The sequence below is a fragment of the Pimephales promelas genome, chromosome 12 (assembly GCF_988280905.1).
Source record: "Pimephales promelas chromosome 12, fPimPro1.hap1.1, whole genome shotgun sequence".
NCBI lineage: Eukaryota > Metazoa > Chordata > Actinopteri > Cypriniformes > Leuciscidae > Pimephales > Pimephales promelas.
Window position 1 is genome coordinate 14,295,695 of NC_142780.1, and position 19,326 is coordinate 14,315,020.

At 38.6% G+C, this 19,326-nt stretch overlaps 1 protein-coding gene across 9 annotated transcripts in view; it reads right to left on the reverse strand.

Moving 5' to 3' along the window:
* Positions 1-19,326, reverse strand: part of fam131bb (family with sequence similarity 131 member Bb) — a 77,813-nt gene that overhangs the window by 45,282 nt on the left and 13,205 nt on the right. The window contains exons 2-4 of one of the 9 annotated variants that reach the window (XM_039694413.2): positions 6,870-6,904; positions 2,297-2,332; positions 1,765-1,870 (exon numbers count right to left, since the gene is read on the reverse strand). In XM_039694413.2, the coding sequence (XP_039550347.2) occupies positions 1,765-1,870; positions 2,297-2,332; positions 6,870-6,904 (177 nt within the window). Of the gene's footprint in view, positions 1-1,764; positions 1,871-2,296; positions 4,024-6,869; positions 6,908-19,326 lie in introns of those variants that run through there. The other 8 variants (XM_039694412.2, XM_089117535.1, XM_039694415.2 and 5 more) reach the window with 8 other exon arrangements.

Below are 19,326 nucleotides of genomic sequence, written 5' to 3' on the forward strand. Positions count from 1 at the left end.
AAACCACAGATATGGGCTAACCATTGTTAATATTTTTAATAATTAAAAATTACAATTCATTGGCAAAGACCATTCATCAGGCATGCGATTTTTTTTTTTTTTTTTTTTTTTTTTTTTTTAACCCATGAGCTTGGATGACTTTCCAGTCTTGCAATTTACTGCATATTCTGCATAAGGATATTCTTGAGGATAAGAATTATAAAAAATATTTTCAATTCTAAAATATATTAGACCTTGTCAAAACTAGAAAAAAACTCAAGATTTGATATCTTTTGATTTTTATATCTAGTCTACAAATCTCACTTCTGAAATTAGGTATGTAAAGATATTGTAAAATGAAGATCGACTAATTTATTCTTCTAAAATTATGCGTTTAATTTTCTAAATGACAAATATTTTTTTATGTCCAACCCAATCTCTCAGTGTGCTGTGCTATAATGTAGAAGCTGGTGATAAATGTGTGTTTGTTTGAGGTAAGGTAATGAAAACAAAAATGACTTCCATAATGAGATGATTATGGTAGGGAGAAATACATAATCAAGTTTTAGTGACAAACGAAAGGAATGGGAATTAGGAATGACATCCTCCCACACTAAAGAATATCTACACACAATAATAGCATTCTCTCTTGTGCATGTTCTCTTTTATTAGTCTCAGCTTATTCAATGAAGCTACATCTGTAATAGACTAAACCTGGGCTGTAACGATCTGTTTAATAACCATGAAATCTGTGTGGAGAACTTATATAAGATACTGAGAAGGAAAAAAAATCAATTGCTCTTTGCTGCTTGAACACTTGAGTCTGTTTTTTTAACCCATGCATTACTGCAAACATACAGAGCTAATTCAGAGATTTCTCAAGCTCTTATAGGTAATGCCTAATGAAATGATGAGCATGTATTATTAAAGTTCAAGAAGAGGATCTTTCAGAGAAGGTTACACACTGCACTGCACATAACTTTACAAAAACACAGATACACTGTAAAAAAATATTGATGGTTTAACTTAAAAAAGTAAGTAACCTGGTTGCCTTAAAATTTTAAGTTCATTGAACTGGAAAAAGTGAGTTAATACAATGAAGGAGATTGATTTAACCATCAGAAACTCAAAATTATTTGTTATCTAAACTAAATAAATTATTTAAGTTGATTTGACAACATAAAAAATGTTATGATTACTACACTGTAAAAAAAATATTGTTGGTTTAACTTAAAAAAGTAAGTAACCCGGGTTGCCTTAAAATTTTAAGTTAATTGAACTGGAAAAAGTGAGTTAATACAATGAAGTAGATTAATTTAACCATCAGAAACTCAAAATAATAAGTTATCTCAACTAAATAAATTACTATAAAGTTGATTTGACAAAACAAAATATGTTGTGATAACAAATCTTGAAAATATTTTTTACAGTGTACAGGAGTCCGAGAAAAGACGATATTTAAAGACAACACACTGGCTGAATCTCCGCACTTCACTCCACCACAAGCACTTAACATACAAAAACCTTCCGCTCCCATCAACCACTGCTTAGGATAAAATGGAAACCCGTGTGACAATGCATTGTGGGAAGCATATCGCTTGTCAGGGATCTATTCTTATTTTGGATCTTGGAATTCACCAATGGCACGAGCCATTGGAGAGTGTTGTAAATGGAAATGGGTGGTGAAAAGGGAAACCCACAAGGGTCCATGTTGGCTCCATCTCCTCCGACTCAGTCTGGAGCCAACATGGGGTCATTTTACCATTTGACAGGACAGACACACACCTGACACACCTGTCAGAGAGGACTTAGCCAGAGCGCCGATTCCATAGGCGTTGGAGTTCCGCTTCTTCAGCCGAGGGAGGATTGAGGTCGTGTCCTCCATGGACAACTGAAATGAAGGAAGGCATTCAAGAGAGAAAAATGGGACAGAAAACAGGAAAGGTGAAGAAATAGATGGTTTCGGTGGAGCAGGAGGCGGCCAGAGCAGAAATGAAATGCAAAATTTTGAGTGTGGCATTTTATGGGAAGGAAAGAGGTGACAAGAAAAGTTGGGTAGAAAGTTAACAGTGGTTGCTAGAGGTTGTGAAACTACATTTCCCAACAGCCTCGATCTCTGTCCATTTGCATGGTGGGAAGTGTAGTCTTTTATCAGTTGCATCCGCAATAAACTACTAAAGCACACCAACAAGTCATCGGATAAAAAAAGAGAGACAGATCCAACGAGGCAATGGGGTGTGAGATAGAAGACATCTACTGTGATTCGGAGGAAATAACAAAAGGAAAGGAATGGAGGAATGATATTCACAACACTTACATTGATTCCTTCCCATGAAAAGTCTGTTCGGCCATGCTGAGAGAGAGAGGAAGGAGGGATAGGGAAAGAGAGGGATGGGGATAGAAAGAGAGAAAGAGGAGAAAAGAGCAAGAGAGACGGCCACAGAGAAAGGAGGAGAGAGAGGGGGATCGTGACAGAACAAGGCATTTTAAAAAACATGTGAAGTTGAAGGAGAAATAGAGAAATAAAAAAAAGAACGGAGAGAAAATCAAATTGAAGCCAATTTGTGGTCAAACTAACAGTGAGGTGGAATAAAGCTGTGATTAAAGGAATAGTATAGGCAAAAAAATATATTCTGTTATTATTTACTCATCTTCAGTTTGATCCAAAGAATACACTGGTTGCTGCTCTTACAATGAACTGAAACTGAAGCTTTCAGTCACCATGAAAGTAGTCTTCTGGATGATACACCCAATTGTATTCACCCAATTGAATTGATCAACTTCCTTTCCAGTGACCAGTTCACTGATGAACCAGTCTCATTCAAAATGGGTTTATCCTACGCTATCTCATGACCAATTCGTACGAATTCGACGCATGATTAAAAGGTGTCTAATTCGTACTAATTCATACGACCTCACTCGTACGAATTTGTCTATATCCACGTGATGGTTAGGTTTAGGGGCGGGGTCAGGGGTAGGTCATTCGTACGAATTCATACGAATTGGCCAATTCGTAAAATATACATCGTACTGATTTGTAGGACCTCACTCGCAAAATTAGACACTTTTTAGTCATGGGTCGAATTCGTACGATCTGGTCGTGAGATCGGGTTGGTTTATCAATTGATTCATTAAAAAGATAAGTAAACTGGACATAACTAACGTTTCTCATAATCTTTTATGGAAGCTATGTGGATGTCAAGATTTTCAGTGAATAATATAACAATTTTTGCTGCTCACACAGACACAATTGAAAGCTTCAGTCCAAGTTTATTGTCATAGAATGGAAAAGAGCAACCAGAGGTTTATTTAATAATTTCTCCATTTTTGTTAAAAAAGGGGGAGGCTTTTGGAATATGGGGGTGAGTAAAAGATACATTTTAGTTTTTGGGTGAATGTTTAATGTTTAATTTTGTTTGTTTTTATGTACTATCAATGACAGAGTTTGATAGTGGCAAAGAAATAACTGGATTTTAACATTTGTGAAAGAAAATATGACAAAAATATTATAAAATAGCCTATATATCACAAATGTGATGGCTGGGTTTATATGTAGTTGCAAAGTTATTTAGATTTTTTTTTTTTTTCATCAAATTGATATGGAGTTAGTAGCATGTTCTGGGTGGTTGTTAGGTGGTCCAAGTCAGAAAAGCCTGTCTTTAAGTCTTTATGACATGCTGGTCCCTAGATAAGGCTCAGTCTATGAAAAGTTAAATCAGTTTCATTATCTGTGACAAAAAAAAAAAAAAAAGATTCTCACATATCCGATTCTTTAGAAAAGCAATAGCACATCTCTCCTCAACAAGCCACAAGATTTGACATCTCATTCATGTCTGCAGCAGAAACGGTGCAGGATGAGTTACATGCCAAATTTGAACACTTAAGGTTTAGGGTTTGTTCAAATCCCTAACCGTAAGTATGAGCAATAGCAATAGTGAAGTTTGCTTTTGGCAGACAGACAGAAGCATTCTGGAAAAATGAAATTACATGAAAAACTACGGCCTCACACCCATATTGCACAGATAAAAGCAAAAGCTTATGCTGAGAGCAAGACTATCAGCCCATTCTCACCCCCAAGGCGTCACTTAACTGACGCCTTGGGAAGCATTTGGACATGCTTCAATATCTGACGCTTTAGGCGCCCTTTAGCGTCAGTTAGATGACGCCCCAGGATCGCGTGTGCCCTACCCCCACCCCACACCTAAACCTAACCACGTCCTCTAACTGACGCTTTCCTTTAGCGTCAGTTAGATGACGCCGTAGGATCGCGCCTAAAACTTCAAATATTGAAGCATGGTCAAAGGTGACGCCTTGGGGTGAGAATGCGTTGAGACTATTCCTATAGAGCCTATAAAAAGGACAGTTGTATGGTTATTTTAACAACATTGACAGTAATAAAGAAAGCGAACACCTGTAGTCAGTCTGTGTTGCAGTCACGGTGGGGCAGAGAGTGAATGCTGTAGTAATGGACTGTCGAGTACAGTCAACTTACTATTTTTACCAGTGTCAATGGTAAAGCGATACACTAAGGTTCAGGGGCTGAGATCACTCCCAGAGAACTGTGCTTACTTGCTACAGATGAGATTTTTTTGTATTTCTAGCACAAAAGCCGGAGGATATTTAGTCGTTTCCGACAGAAGCTTATTTGTAGCGCTTAAGGGGTGATTTGCTGTCAGTGCTTTCATGGTAGGCCTATTTGTGGATTGAATTAGATGCTGAGTAATATGAAGTCAGAGTAATGTTAAAATGACTGGAGAACGGTTCAGAACTTCCTGAAGAACGGAAATATTAATAAATAATCAAAATGAACACAATTTTCTTATCTTAACAAATTAGCTTTCTTCAAAATGATAATAATAGCCTATCTCAGATACTGACACAACTTATGGTGTACCAAAATTTAGAATGATTTATAATAATTTATTTATAAGTCAGTCATTTGAGTCATTAGAGGTGCATTCCAATTGACAGGGTCCCTAGACAGTATTCACTGCTCCCTACTCCCGGATCATGGGATATCCGTTGATATGGACTCATTTGGAAAGCCCTGCACCGTCACCAAAGAAAGGCAACGTCAGGGTCATGCAGATTATGACAAAGAATAAATATTGTAATTATTTTACTCTCAAATTTAACAGGCCTATACAAATACAAAACACACATTATAATAAATATAATCAAAACTTTGCATTAAGGCTCGTTCACACCAAGAACGATAACTATAGAGATGGCGACAAATATATAGTATAGTAAATTTAAAAGAATAGCAGAGTTCACACCAACGGCACATAGAAACGATATAGTTGGAATCACTTTCAGAACGATTTTATCCAGCTTATAAACGACAAAATCATTGACAGTCAATCAGAATCCATCTCGCTTTAAAGAGCCCGAGCATTTAAAGGGCCAGACGATAAAACTGCACCACGTGCTTGGAATAAATAGACCGATATCTTCAGCTGGTGTAGATGCAAATATAGTTATCTTTATAATTATATAGTTTTATAACCATTCGCAGTCCACTTACGGTCAAATAGAACACACTTTGGGTGTGTTCGACTTGAAGAGGCGCTGTGCAGACTGATCAATGTATGCCATCAACTGATTAAAGTACAGTGAGAGCGATTATGAGCAGACTGCTCATACACCAATCGGTCTTATTTTCATTGAAGGAGCAAAAATAGACAAAGTAACGGCCAATATAATGTATACAAAGTAAGGATTTAAAGGGATAGTTCACCCAAAAATGAAAATTCTGTCAGTAATTACTCACCCTAAGGTTGCTCCAACGCCATAAGACTTTCGTTCATCTTTGGAAAACAACCTTTTGTGGTTGCGCACAAAAAGTATTCTTGTCTCTTGACAAACTTAAGGTTGAGCCACTAGACTATTCACTAAGACTAATTTAACGATGATTTTACTAACTTTTCTGGGCTGGCAGATGCAATTACCTGCCTATGAAGGAGTGAAATATATTAATTTGTGTTCTGAAGATCTTACGGGGTTGGAGTAGCATGAGAGTGTGTAATTACTGACAGAATCTTCATTTTTGGGGGTGAACAAACCCTTTAACTATAATCGTAGATTTTAAATTAATATCATATTACATTATGCATCTAAAGTCGTTCGTTTGTTGTCGTTAGGGCTCTACGTAAAATAAAATTTACCTCAAATCTTGTCACACTGAACATCACTTGTTTTCTTATTTTTATATTCAGTCAGGTACTTCAGAACCAGAAAGGGGTGACACAGATGACAGAACATACTCATGAAGAGACCTTTAGAATTTCATATTTTCTGTCTTCATGTAGCAAACCCCGTGTCTGATAATGGAATCAGCTTCAAAGCTTAGAAAAAAGAGAGCGGGAGGAAATCTCATATGTATGCTTTGTGTGAGATAAAATGAATGTGCTTACTCTCTCAGATTTAGCAACAGTACGTGTGAAGACAGAGACGAGAGTAGGCGAAGAAATAAAAGCAAGCAATGTGATGTGTCATTTGTAAAACTGAGCATCTATTGAACAAAATCATCATCTTATACCCTTAAGCACAGACCCAGAATCAGTCAGTGTCACTGCAGCTGAAGGCAAATACTATAAGCCTGCTTTCTGGGTCAGTTCTTAAGAATGCGAGGCATTGGAACACAAACTTAACCAAAAAGAAATGCTAACGACTAGAACAGCAAAACTGCAAGCCAGTTCCGTATAAGCACTAACTACATGCGGTTAACTAGGTGTGCTAGCAATGTTTTCCTGCGGTTACGGAGGAGAGCTGGCTCACTTCCATAACTGAGGTAATCTCTTCCTGTTCTGGACACCTTAGCCTCCATCTTGGTGCAGGATGCTGTTTACCCCCAAAAAGTATGTAGGTGTAATCGGCAGCTTCCTTACCTGTTCCCCATCCTTCTGCACGGGAACTCCATCTGCTGCTGGAGAGAGAAGGAGACACAAGGAAATTATAGCAGGGGGTGCTTTGAGACTCAAATAGAAAAAGTAAGAGTTCTTATATGTTGTTATTGGAAGAGTATGTGACTGCAATATATATGAAAAATATCTTTTTTTTTTTAAATTGAGGAATTTACTTATTTAACCAATGGAGTCTATGTCTACTTCTTTCTAAATTACTGGAGGAAACACAATATTTGAACATCACCATTATGGTGATTAGGCTAGTGTTGCTATTGGCTGAGAATCTGGATCTTGTTGTGTTACTGAACATAATTGGTTGCTTTGTGTTGCAAGGAAAATCTAATCTAAGCATTAGATTGACTAAAGATGATCATAACTTGCTATCTAAACTGCATGTGTCAATATTTCTGGGACCTAATGGTTAAGAGTCAGACTAATGCATGTGCACTAACTTGGATGGGTTAAATGCAGATGACAAATTGAGTATGAATTTGATACTCAATTTGAGTCTTCACAAAAGTCAGTGTCACTTTTACAACATAATATGTAATAGTACAGAAACAATTTGGTAGGCACACGCAGCCCATATTTGTGGGCATACTGTGAAACCCTTTATAAAGAATGCAGAAATAAGTAACAACTTGCATACAGACAAAATATCTAATTGTGTAACCAGTAAAGCTGAAACATACACAGCTTGAAAATAAATGCATAAAATAAGCTTTGATGTAAGAAAAAGAAAGAAGTCTCATTCACACAAAGAGAGTAAAAAGAGTAATGTCAAACACAGGGAAGCACCTTCAGCAGGTTAACTGCTCGTTAACAAACATTTGAGCCAATCACTTGGCAGCAACTCAATGCATTTAGGCAGCCAGGCATGGTCTACGATCATGCTCAGTTCAAACTGAGCGGATTCAATCAGAATGGGGAGGAAAAGTGATTTAAGTGACTTTGAACATGGCATGGTTTTTGGTGCCAGACGGGCTGGTCTAAGTATTTCAGAAACTGATGATCTACTGAGATTTTCATGCACAACCATCTCCAGGGTTTAGAGAGATCAAGCCAAAAAAAGCGGCAGTATTGTGGGCAAAAATGCCTTGATGCCAAAGGTGAGAGCAGAATGGACTGACTGGTTCGAGCTGAAAGGCAACAATAACTGAAATAAACACATGTTACAACAGAGGTCTGCAGATCTCTAAATGCACATCAAACCTTGAAGCAGATGGGCAGCAGCAGAACACACACCGGGTGCCACTCCTGTCAGATAAGAACTGAGGGTACAATTCACACGGGCTCACCAAAATTGGACAAGAGATGATGAGTCTTGATTTCTGCTGTGACATTCAGATGGTAGGGTCAGAATAGGCTTAATGCACAACTTACTTCCGCATTCTGTAAAACAGGTCGCATCGCTTCCAGGTCTTTTGTATGTGCTTCATGAAATTTTTTGCGGTTTTACTCAAGATAACTTAAAAGGAGCGAGCGAAGATTAGCATAACCAATATCCCTCACATGTGCAGATTGATATTTAAACGTTTTATATTTTTTCTTCTTCACAGTAATGTTTAGATATTTAAATGGAATAAAACGCCAATAACAAAGTGAAGTTAGGTTAGCCTTAAAAATCCATAGATATCGTAGTCAGTTCTTACGGCCGTTAACACTTTCTCTGACAAGCGGATGCGATGAGACCTGTTTTCCGGTTTGGTCACGGGACGCTCGGCAGAAAGCCTATTTGGTGTAAACAACATGAAAGCAATGATCCATCCTGCCTTGTATCAATGGTTCGGGCTGGTGATAATAATGGGGAATATTTTCTTGGCACATTTTGGGCCAAATTGAGCATCGTTTAAACACCACAGCCTACCTCAGTATTGTTGCTGACCATGTCTATCCCTTTATGACCAGTGTACCTTTATGATCGGATAACACGCCATGTCACAAAGCTCAAATCAACTCAAACTGGTTTGTTGAACATGACAATGAGCTCACTAGACTCAAATGGCCTCCCCGGTCACCAGATCTCAGTCCAATAGAGCACCTTTGGGATGTGCTGGAACTGGAGATTCAAAACGTAGAAGTGCAGCCGACAAATCTGCAGTGACTGCGTGATGTTATCATGTCAACAAAATCTCGAAAGAATGTTTCCAGCACCTTGTTGAATCTATGCCACAAAGAATTAAGGCAGTACTGAAATTAAAACTGCTGCAGTGCACGCTGAGGACCTAAACACATGTCACTGGACTTCACTGAATTAGGTAATCTATACAATTTCAAGACATCAGAGTCATTTCCTGCCACTGTTCACTGTGAAGATTAGTGTGAACGAAAGGCAACCTAGAGAAACACTAGCAATGAGAGCAAACGGTTAGGACCATCAACAACAGAAAATGACTGCACTGAAAGCATAATTGAATCAGATCCCAACACCATTCACCTGCATAAGTTCATGCTGTTCTTTCATTATAAGCACAGCTTGACCTACTGATAAAACACTGCAACAATAGAGAGAGGGAGACTACATGTGGAGGTGACAAAGGAGAGTTAAACTGGAATTCAAGTAAACAGAAAAGAGAGTGACAAACTCATTTCCCAGTCACGGTAGCGTAACATTGTTATAGGTTCCATAGTTCTCATGCAGTGGCCCACTTCATATGTCCCCTAATTTCCTAATTAAATAATTATGCAGTCCATCACCTGAAAAATGATGGGATAAATGGGATCCTGTGGAAAACAGGTCACCTGCATTCAGGCCTCTCTCTGAATGATTAACGAAGCCTATCCTTTTATTTATTTATTTTGCTCCTTCCTTACACAGACTAATCCTGATTCCACAAAAACTTAATTAAAGAAGGCCCTGTGCTAATTAAGCTTAAATACAGCTTTGGTCTCAGGGTGATTTCTCACATTATTAATGAGTAATATTCTTTCATAGTCAGCCCTGACATGGGCTCGGGTGAGTAACCTTACACTGTGCTAATTATGTGGGATATTTAGAAAGGATTTTGGTGTTGGTGACCTTTCTTTTTTGGAAATGGTAATGGTTTTAGATAAACGTGTTGCTCTAAACGCTAAATGTTTTAATGAATTAAACAATATTGATAAATTGATAAATAGATTTCAGTGCAGATTCAGTCTTTTATTATTATTATTATTATTATTATTATTATTGAGATTTATGTCTGTTTTGAGGCCTTTTATCTAATGTTCTTGTAAAAGTTAATGGGGACCTATTATCCCCTTAAACAAAGCCTTGATTTTGTTTTTGAGGTCTACAAGAATAGATTATTCCCAGTGAAGCATAAATTGCTGTAATTTCTTGATGAATTTGGAATGTACTGGTCAGTTTATGGAAGGTATGGGTGGTGATGGCACAGTGGACAAGACACATGCCTTTGGTGTGAGAGACCTAGGTTCGAATCCACTGTGAGACAACAATGTGTCCCTGAGCAAGACACTTAACCCCTAGTTTTGCTCCAGAAGCGTGAGACCCCTGACATATATACAGTAGCAATTGTAAGTCGCTTTGGATAAAAGCGTCAGCTAAATGAATAAATGTAAACTTAAATGGAACATTAATCTTTATTGAAAGTTGATCATAAATGTAGTCGAAATGTAAAAGAATTTTGTCCCTTTTTGACCGAGAAAAGACAGAAAATAACTGAAGGGTGCATTTCTATGAAAGACTACAACACCCACAATGCACCACATTGCACAGCTCCGCAAGCCACACCCACTAATCCGGAACTGCGCGCACATCAGAGAAACCATTCTTTTGTCAACAAGGCTAACGTTAGCTGCCATTAGAGTTTGAAATTCATTCCACGCAAAATTTCTAGTTAGTTGGCTGTGGCGAGCAGGACGAGGAACGTGAGAGCGGCGCGAGAGGACTGCACGAGGCCGGTGGCTTGAGTGATAATGAAAGACGAGACGCACCGACCAGTCTCGTATCTCTCACGGAGGAGCGGGAGCATAAACGGCAGATCGAGAGAGAAACAGGCCTGGTTTTATGTTGTGTGTGGATATCAGTCGTCAATTAGGGGCTGTTGGCTTAAGGCCTGTTCACACCGGGACGAATTTCGCGCGCGTTATTCGTCGACGTTTAACGCCTCGTGACTAAACAATGGGCGCCAATGTGAGTGTTCACACCGACGCGAAAAACGCCACGCGTAAAAGCGTCATTTTTTAAAAAACGCCTCGGGTTCGTTTTTTTGGTTTGACGCGCCGCGTCAAAACCTATCCGACCAACGAGATTGGCCGGTTTGCTCACGTGTCAGGTACTTCTGAAGTTACAGTAAAACACAACTTGGGGGCGCTCAAACACAAAACGGTCTTGCCGAGCACACGGCGAAGAAGAGATAAGATACCTACGTGCAAGATGAATGTTGAGCTGCTGGTCTCGGAGCATAATGAGCTATATGATAATATTTATATTAGTATTTCTGTAATATTAGTATAGTATAGGGTGACCAACAGTCCTGTTTTCCCGGGACATATGTAAAATGGTCACTTTGTGCTTTATAGAAATCTGAGTTGAGATGAGAACTGCGCATAGTGTGCGTATAGTGTCAGTTAGATTTTGACAAGTGAGGAGAGGAGAACCGCTCTGCCGACTCTTTGTATTCTTTCTTTTATTTTTCTATTGTGACCAGATGTTTGTTTGTGTTTTTTTTTTTCTCGCTCGATCCCCATGTATGAGGACGAGTGTAACGTTTGAATGGTTTTATTAAACGCGAGGAAATACGACAACTCTCGTCTCTTGTGCATCTGTTCATCTCTGGGCAACATCTCAACTTTGCGTTATGTCCTGTTTCCACGTCCTGTCCTGACTGTTTTTAAGTGATGAAAATGTCCTGGTTTAAAAATATAGATGGGCAAACAAGGTGGACGAGGAAGAAAAACAAGATAAAGAGAATGAAAACTAAAGACATAAATAGATTTTGTTAGTTCGTTTTTGTACGTTTGTGAGAGCTATTTTTTGTTACATTTGGAGGCATTTTTTAGTTATTTATTATTTATATATTTATTTTTCTAATACAGAAGACATTATTTCTATCATTATTTCATTCGTTTTTTTTAATCTGTCATAATAAAACATTGAGACATGAATATGATCACCCTATAGTATATTCTATTATTATTTCTGTTTTACATTAAGCGCCATCTAATGTCAGGGAATGAATTTGCATGTTCACTCGGCTCATCGTCAGCGAAAAACGCTTGGGTGTGAACACAAAAAACGCGTTGAAAAACGCTGACGAATAACGCGCGCTGATATTCGTCCCGGTGTGTACGGGCCTTTATACTTTCGTTTTGTATTTGTTCATTACTATTGAAATGTTTAAATGTTTGCCGATTCCTGCCTCCTTCTTCCCACAACAACAAACCCTGTTAACGTTACATCATAACGGCAAACTCATTGGTGAATTACTCCTCGTTTGTATTTCTTTCTAAATATGGTGTATTACTGCATGATGCCTGGACGTTCAGTCAGGCGAAACTATCACAACACAAACGTCCGTGTGCTCGTCTGATTCTGAGATTTAGATTATTCTGAGATAGTTTACAGCGAGAGCACATGCACAGCAGTCCACCTCAGCTCGAGCCAGTCCGGGCTCCTCATCCGCGACAGGCAGCCGCCTCCTGTTCCTCCATCAGCCTCAACTACTCGTAAAGATAGCCACAAACATTGGATTCAAGCAGCAGACTTTCAAAATCCTCTTCTTCCATATCATGTTTAGTTTTTTCTGTCATTGTCATACTTCCTATCTCCACAGCACTTGTTAGCTTAGCTTCCAAAAACAAGATGGCGGATATTGATTTCAGTTTCTGCAAGTGAAGTCCCACCCACTGATCTGTAATAGCCCTGTAGGGTGAGTGGGTCCCACACCCTTGAATAATGAGGAGCTAAGTTTGTAGTGTCTACACTTTTCAATGAAACGTAACTTCCTGCTTATTGTGAAGCAAAATGTCGATTTTTACGTCATAATAAGCAGGAAGTAAAACACTGAAATCCTTATTTCTCCCATCTCAGGGGAAAATAAGGGAATAAACCATGGCCATTCAAAAATATGACTGGGTTTCTAAAGATACAAAGCTTACTGCAAATGGATGAAGTGTCCCTTTACTGAAATCTGAGACCTTTCTGTCCCTCCATTGATAGCTATACAACTACCACTTTAAAGCCCTGAAAAGTAGGCCTTGGAAGTGGTAGTTGCGTAGGCTGTCAGTCTTCCTGGTTTGGAATGACATGATGGTGAGTATTTAATGACAGAATTTTCCTTTTTGGGTGAACTATCCCTTTAAGAAAGTTTAAAAAAAAACATAATAGGACCCCTTTAACTTAGCAAATCATGTTTCACGGCTGGGATGTTATTTAAAAATAACTATTTAAAAAGGTGATGAGACTTTTGATATGTCCCACTCCAACTTCCATACAGAAAACATAAAACATAGTAAGTAATTACATTTATTTGTGTATGAAGGTCTCATGCATTACTAGAATAATTAGTGCAACCCATGCCTGATGTTTGCGTTAAACAACGAGGATAAAGAAAGAAAAAGCAGTGCAGATATTTGAGCGGGGAACTGTTAGTTGATCTCTCTGTCTGGATGATAGAGTATCACTGTTGTCTCTGGAGTGATGGCTAACGTTGTGACACACTGACCTACTGATACACTAACGTCAGCCATTTTATTCTGTCCCTTTAGAGATTACTCTCTGTCTGTCAAGATCAGGAGCCAGACATTATGAAGATATATATCTGTCTGTCTGCTATATGGTTCAAGTAAAGTCATTTTCAAAGCCACATTTGCGGCTATTAAGCATAATATGTGTATATTTACTCATGTGGATTTGCAGATGTTACACTGAGATTTTGGTGGGGGGCCATAAAATCTCGTAGTGGTTCAGGAGACCTAGGCAAGATATGACTTTTTTTGTGACTGCATGAAATTTGGCTGCAAAGTGTGGTGGAGCACACATCTACAAGAGGAGTGTGGGAAATCCATGCACACATAATAAAGGTTTAATGTTACTTTTTTTTTTTTTTGAGGAGCACAATCGCTATATTTTAAATTAAATTCCGTTTCTGTCTTAGAGGGAAAAAATATCATGGTGATATAGTTTAAAGTCTCCCTGTAGTCAATCATTTTATCCATTAAAATCTTTTTATCCATCTTTTATCACCAAAATTAAATATTTAAGCATGTTTTCCTTGAAAAAATTTCTTCATGCTTTAAAAATAGCTTGAATTTAGCCCATTGCCTTATTATACATGGTTCTATGAATAATGAATATACAAATTTTCTCCGCCTCCACTCACTCACACCATATCAGAGATTAACTCTTGATGATCACACATTGACGTGATTGGTTACAAGGTTTGTTAAGTCAGAAACACCCGGGTTTTCAAACCACGTTTTTGAGACTATCTTTGGTTCACTGCTGTTTTAAGGAGGAAAATACTCAGCAATGGTAGCCTGGGAAAACCCAGACAACTTCCGGCAAATTTAGATTTGTTCTGAAAGTTAGTCTGGCAAAGAGCTCATTCAAGCCCATTTCCAATCCGTCGAAATCGCAGCACCAATCAGAAACGTTGGGGTGGGCTTTACACGATGACGACAGCGCTGGGTTTTTGAAGCAGATTTTGTAGCCTACATTACAAAGATGGATGCCGCCGTCGAACATCACTTGTTCGAATCAGCTATCGCATCTGTTTTAAAGGATTTGAACGTTTCCTTTTTGTTAAAAACCATGCAAAGAACAACACTCGGAGATGTATGCTCTGCATACGTCATCTCCTTCATCGCTCTGATTGGTTTTAGGTCTACCCGCGACGTCCGTTGGTGACGCCCCTCTGGAAATGATTTGTCTACATAGACAGTAAAAGAAATGGACAGAGCGATCTCATTGGAACTCCATTGAAACGATTGAAGCCCGTTTTTGGCGATTTTTTTTAGCACTTCCGTCCCTGACGCGCAGACTCAAACAGAGCTTGACGGCGTAGATGTGACGTGAGTGACCCGTCTGTCTTCTAGTGCTGTAGCATGTGAAATCTGAATCATTCCCTTCCGAAACATGCAGAGGCGGAGAGTGTGAGTAGGAGCTGTCCATGAGCTAGGAGCAGGAGACACTTTTGCTTGGTATTCTGATTCATTATTTTGTCATTTTGCCTCCACGTTTCCCCGATTGCCCGCGAGCTTCTTCTCCTGTCCATACGGTAATCTCTCTACTGTGCGACAGAGAGTCGCGTGGGTATGACGCAATCGTTAGCCTACTTTCACTAAAACTGCTTCTACGGGGCCATAACATACGTTACAAGGTAATGGAGCTATTTTTACATTGTCGTGTTTCTTTAGAAATAAATAAAGTACAAATGGGGTCGTCAAACGCCTCAGATGTAAAGTTATTCGCTGTCAAAGTGACGCCAAAATGAATGGGAGTCAATGGGAATGCTAACGCAAGTAAAGTTCTGCTACAAGATGTCAGCTCCCGCGAGGCTTCAACTTCCGGTTGATGGATTACCCCCTTGTTTGTCTATGACGCTTTGCCAGACCATGGCTCAGCTACAACTGAGAATGGTGTGGTTTTAACCAGGCTACAGCAATGGTGCTGCTGACTTATGAATTTGCACATTGTCTTAAAGCACATTAAAAACACCACATATGGATAGACATAAAAAATATTAAAACCTAGTTTTTTTTTTTTGTTTTTTTTTACCACAAGGGGACTTTGAAAAAAAAAAGTTGCATTGTGAGATATTTGTTAGCAACTGTGAGGAATAAGGCCACAACTGTGAGAGATAAAAAAAAAGTCACAAAAATGTAATTCCCAGAAACAGAGTTACAATTTAAAGCCGCTTTTGTTAGAGACAAAGCACACTGGGAGATATGAAGTCACAATTTTGATAAATAAAGTCCCAACTGTGAGAAATAGTCACCATTCTGTTTTTTAAGCTCTGAGGGCAGAATGGACTTTCATCAAAATGGCAACATGACATCATGACTTTTGCGTAAACATATACGCCACTTTCGAGTCAGGTGGCGTGTTATCTCCACGCATTTTGTACTATCCGCGTGTATGCGTATATGTCTACGCCATTAACGTCCGCGTCATTCCGCGTGTCTGAACACGCAGTCAAATCTCCAGTCATAAATGCCATTAACCCCAGTGACGGTTAAGTTTAGGGATGGGGTTGAGGTAAGTCATATATTTATATAACGTTAAGTCAACGGCGTTCATAAACACGCTGAAAGGCGATTATGCGTCTTGATAGCACGCCAAAAATGGAAATACGAATTGGCGTGTCATACACACGCTACTTCATGAGATCAGTCTGAAAATGGAGATGGGGTGTGTGTAGCCTACTGGATCAAAGAGAGACACACAGGAAATTTAATAAATTGACAATGACATTGATTTTTTTTCTTTTTTAGAATATAATTTAACCCCTGATGATATGCTATTAACTTATCTAACTCAAATGCTATTTGGAGATAAAAGCACTAAACAACTCTGACCATATGACTGATTTGATAATGACTGGCAATTATTATTAAACGTCACTAAAGTTGAAGAAATGATAATAGGGTAGTGCAGCGTCTTATGGTCTTTATTCACTCAGTATCCTAGAATACAGCAGCCAATTCAGTTCAACCTGTGAATGTGTCTGTCAGATGCCCTTAAAGACCTTGAATGAACTCAACTAACCTGGGGTGCGTTTCCCGAAAGCATCGTTAACCAACTATGGTCGCAAGTTGTCCATTGAACTCTATTGGTAACGTCGGAACTTACGACCATATGCTAACGATGCAAGTCGCAAGCCCCCCCCCCCCCCCCCCATGGTCGCAAGTTCCGTCATTATCTGCATAGTTTAACGAGTCTGTGTTTCCTGAAACAATCGTTCCAATGAACATTCGAAAACAGCATCGCAAAGTTGTGTGGTTTGAACGACAGCTCTCGACCTGTGGTTAGAGGCATCATTTCTATATCGCATGACATTTGGAGGAAATAAATCCTTATATTTAGCAAAATAAGTAAGCTGACGTTCAGTACAACCGGTACCATTTATTCAGCATACATACAAATGTAATTTATGTCTTTTATTTTTTCAAAAGATTTGAAGTAACGTGTTTGAAGAGTGCAAATATTGAGTCTGGTAATAAAGCAAAACAACTGAGAACAATTAGAAATAGTCCTCAGATGACATGTCTGTAATTTATATTAACAAATCTAGCGTTAATTTGATCTCAAACAGTTTCATTAAAAGCCGTTATTACTCCACCACGTGCGAAACCAACATGGTTGAACGATACTTTGCGACAGTGGGTTTCGGGAAACAGTCGTGACTAGCTAGTTGATTTTTCCAACGATGCATCTTACTATGGTAGTGAATCAGCGAACTACGTCGTTGTACGGGAAACGCACCCCTGCACTGAACCAGGTTGATGATTCTATCCCTTTTTGGGATAGAATTTTGGGAAAATAACTAAACACCCATGGTACAGTCCTGATGACCCTTTATAATTCACCAAAACAACAGAAATGTAAGCATTAATATTCACTGTGAGCCTGTTGACTCTGCAGGGCTGTCTGTATTAGCTCTCTCTCTTCTCCTCTCAGCACTTAATCCCTATTCATGTCTTCCTCATTACATAGCGATTGTGAGTTTCTGGTTCCTCCTTGACTTCTGACTTTTGAACTTTCACCTGTCCATTGAATTAATCACCTCTTTCAGATAAAACATGTTTTCTTGATGTAAATCTTAAGGTCCCCAAGGCAGTGTGTGCCCTGGATAACAATACACAGACACACACGCAGTAACACAGGATTAACACTTCATACATACACATATTTCTCTCTCACTATAATGGCCCTAGAGCTCCGCTATCTAGATAAAGACCAAACAAAATTGACTGCATTTACGCTTTTGTATTCAAGAGCAAACTGGGATTTGAATTACTCGCAATAACATCAACCATGTGCCATACATTTGTTGTGAATTCACAATCCCTCCACGATCACATCCATCGGTTGCAAGAAACATTCTGTTTTGTTTTCACTGTGTTCAGGTTAAGGTTTTGTAAATCTCTCTAAGCTTCTGTGTTCGATTTTTTTTTTAATCATGCCAAACAGAGTTGGAACTTGCAGCTTACTGCGCAATTTTCAGGTTTCCTGGCACAATGTGTATTTTAGTAAGCTGCTTTACTGAAGGTTGGCGCTGGACGGAGAATCCTAAAATAGGATAACAAAGGTACAAATTATACAATCACAAACAGTATAGAGAACCATGCCTCCACTCTCTTTTATATGTATGGCTTGTAAAAGAGAGTTGCGAGTGGTTGTTATCAATTGTTCGTCACTGAGGGACCTTTTTTGCACATTTTATCATTAACCTGGTGAAAAGTATAAGCCGTCTGCTATATTTCAGCCAAAACTGGAAAGAAATGTCTTGATCTGGCAGGCTCTAATCTCATTGGCTTACTTTATGCAACCTCTGAGGTCATGTTTACAAGGTCATACAGCTGGATTTGCCAGGTTAGTGGGTTCACCGGTTGTCCTTGCTTGCACCACTTACCGGAAACACACAACAAGACTTGCTTCTTGTGCAGTCTAATGACAGACCAGAGAGCGCTCATTAAAAAAAAAATCACAGGTAAAACACCAGTATATGTAACAATGAATATGTTGCTACTTCTATATGTTACAATTACAGTTTGACTTTCTTTAAAGCTGCTTTGAAACATGTATTGTGAAAAATCTCATTAGGGCTAAGCGGTCTGCCAATGAATCTCAGGGTGATGATATTTTGCTACAACTTTTATAATCGCAGTATATGTATCTGTGTTGCACAGTAATCACAGCTATAGCAAACCACAATCCAGTCAATTCCGGATGGACAAAATCAAGTCCTGCCTATACATTTTTTTTTGTAAACATGCATCACAATAAACAACAAAATACTATCACACCGATTTTATACCAACTTTAAAGTTATTGATACGTTAGAGTGATAAGGAAACATGCATGAATAAATAGGGCATCATGCTGTTAAAAAGAGTTAAGCACAAATAGGCCATAAAAAGAAATCAATGATGTCAAAATTGCCATTGTGTGAAATATTCACGCAAACAGTTGGTGGAAAATTGGATGTGTATCAGTTTACAGATCTTAAAGTGACAGCAGCCTAATAAACCCACTGCTGTCTGTGTCATTAAAGTTAAAGGTGTGTTCATACCATGCCGGAATCCCCATAATTACAAGAGTCTGACAATAAAAAGCATCCACATCTTTGTAGATCTAGTAATAACTTGTAAACTTTGCTCTGACTACTGTAGATGGCTGTGACTGTGCATTTTGGCTTTGATAGTGTTGCCAAAGAAACTCATAATTCTAACATAATAAAAGTCATTCTAAATGTTAAATATGCTACACTTT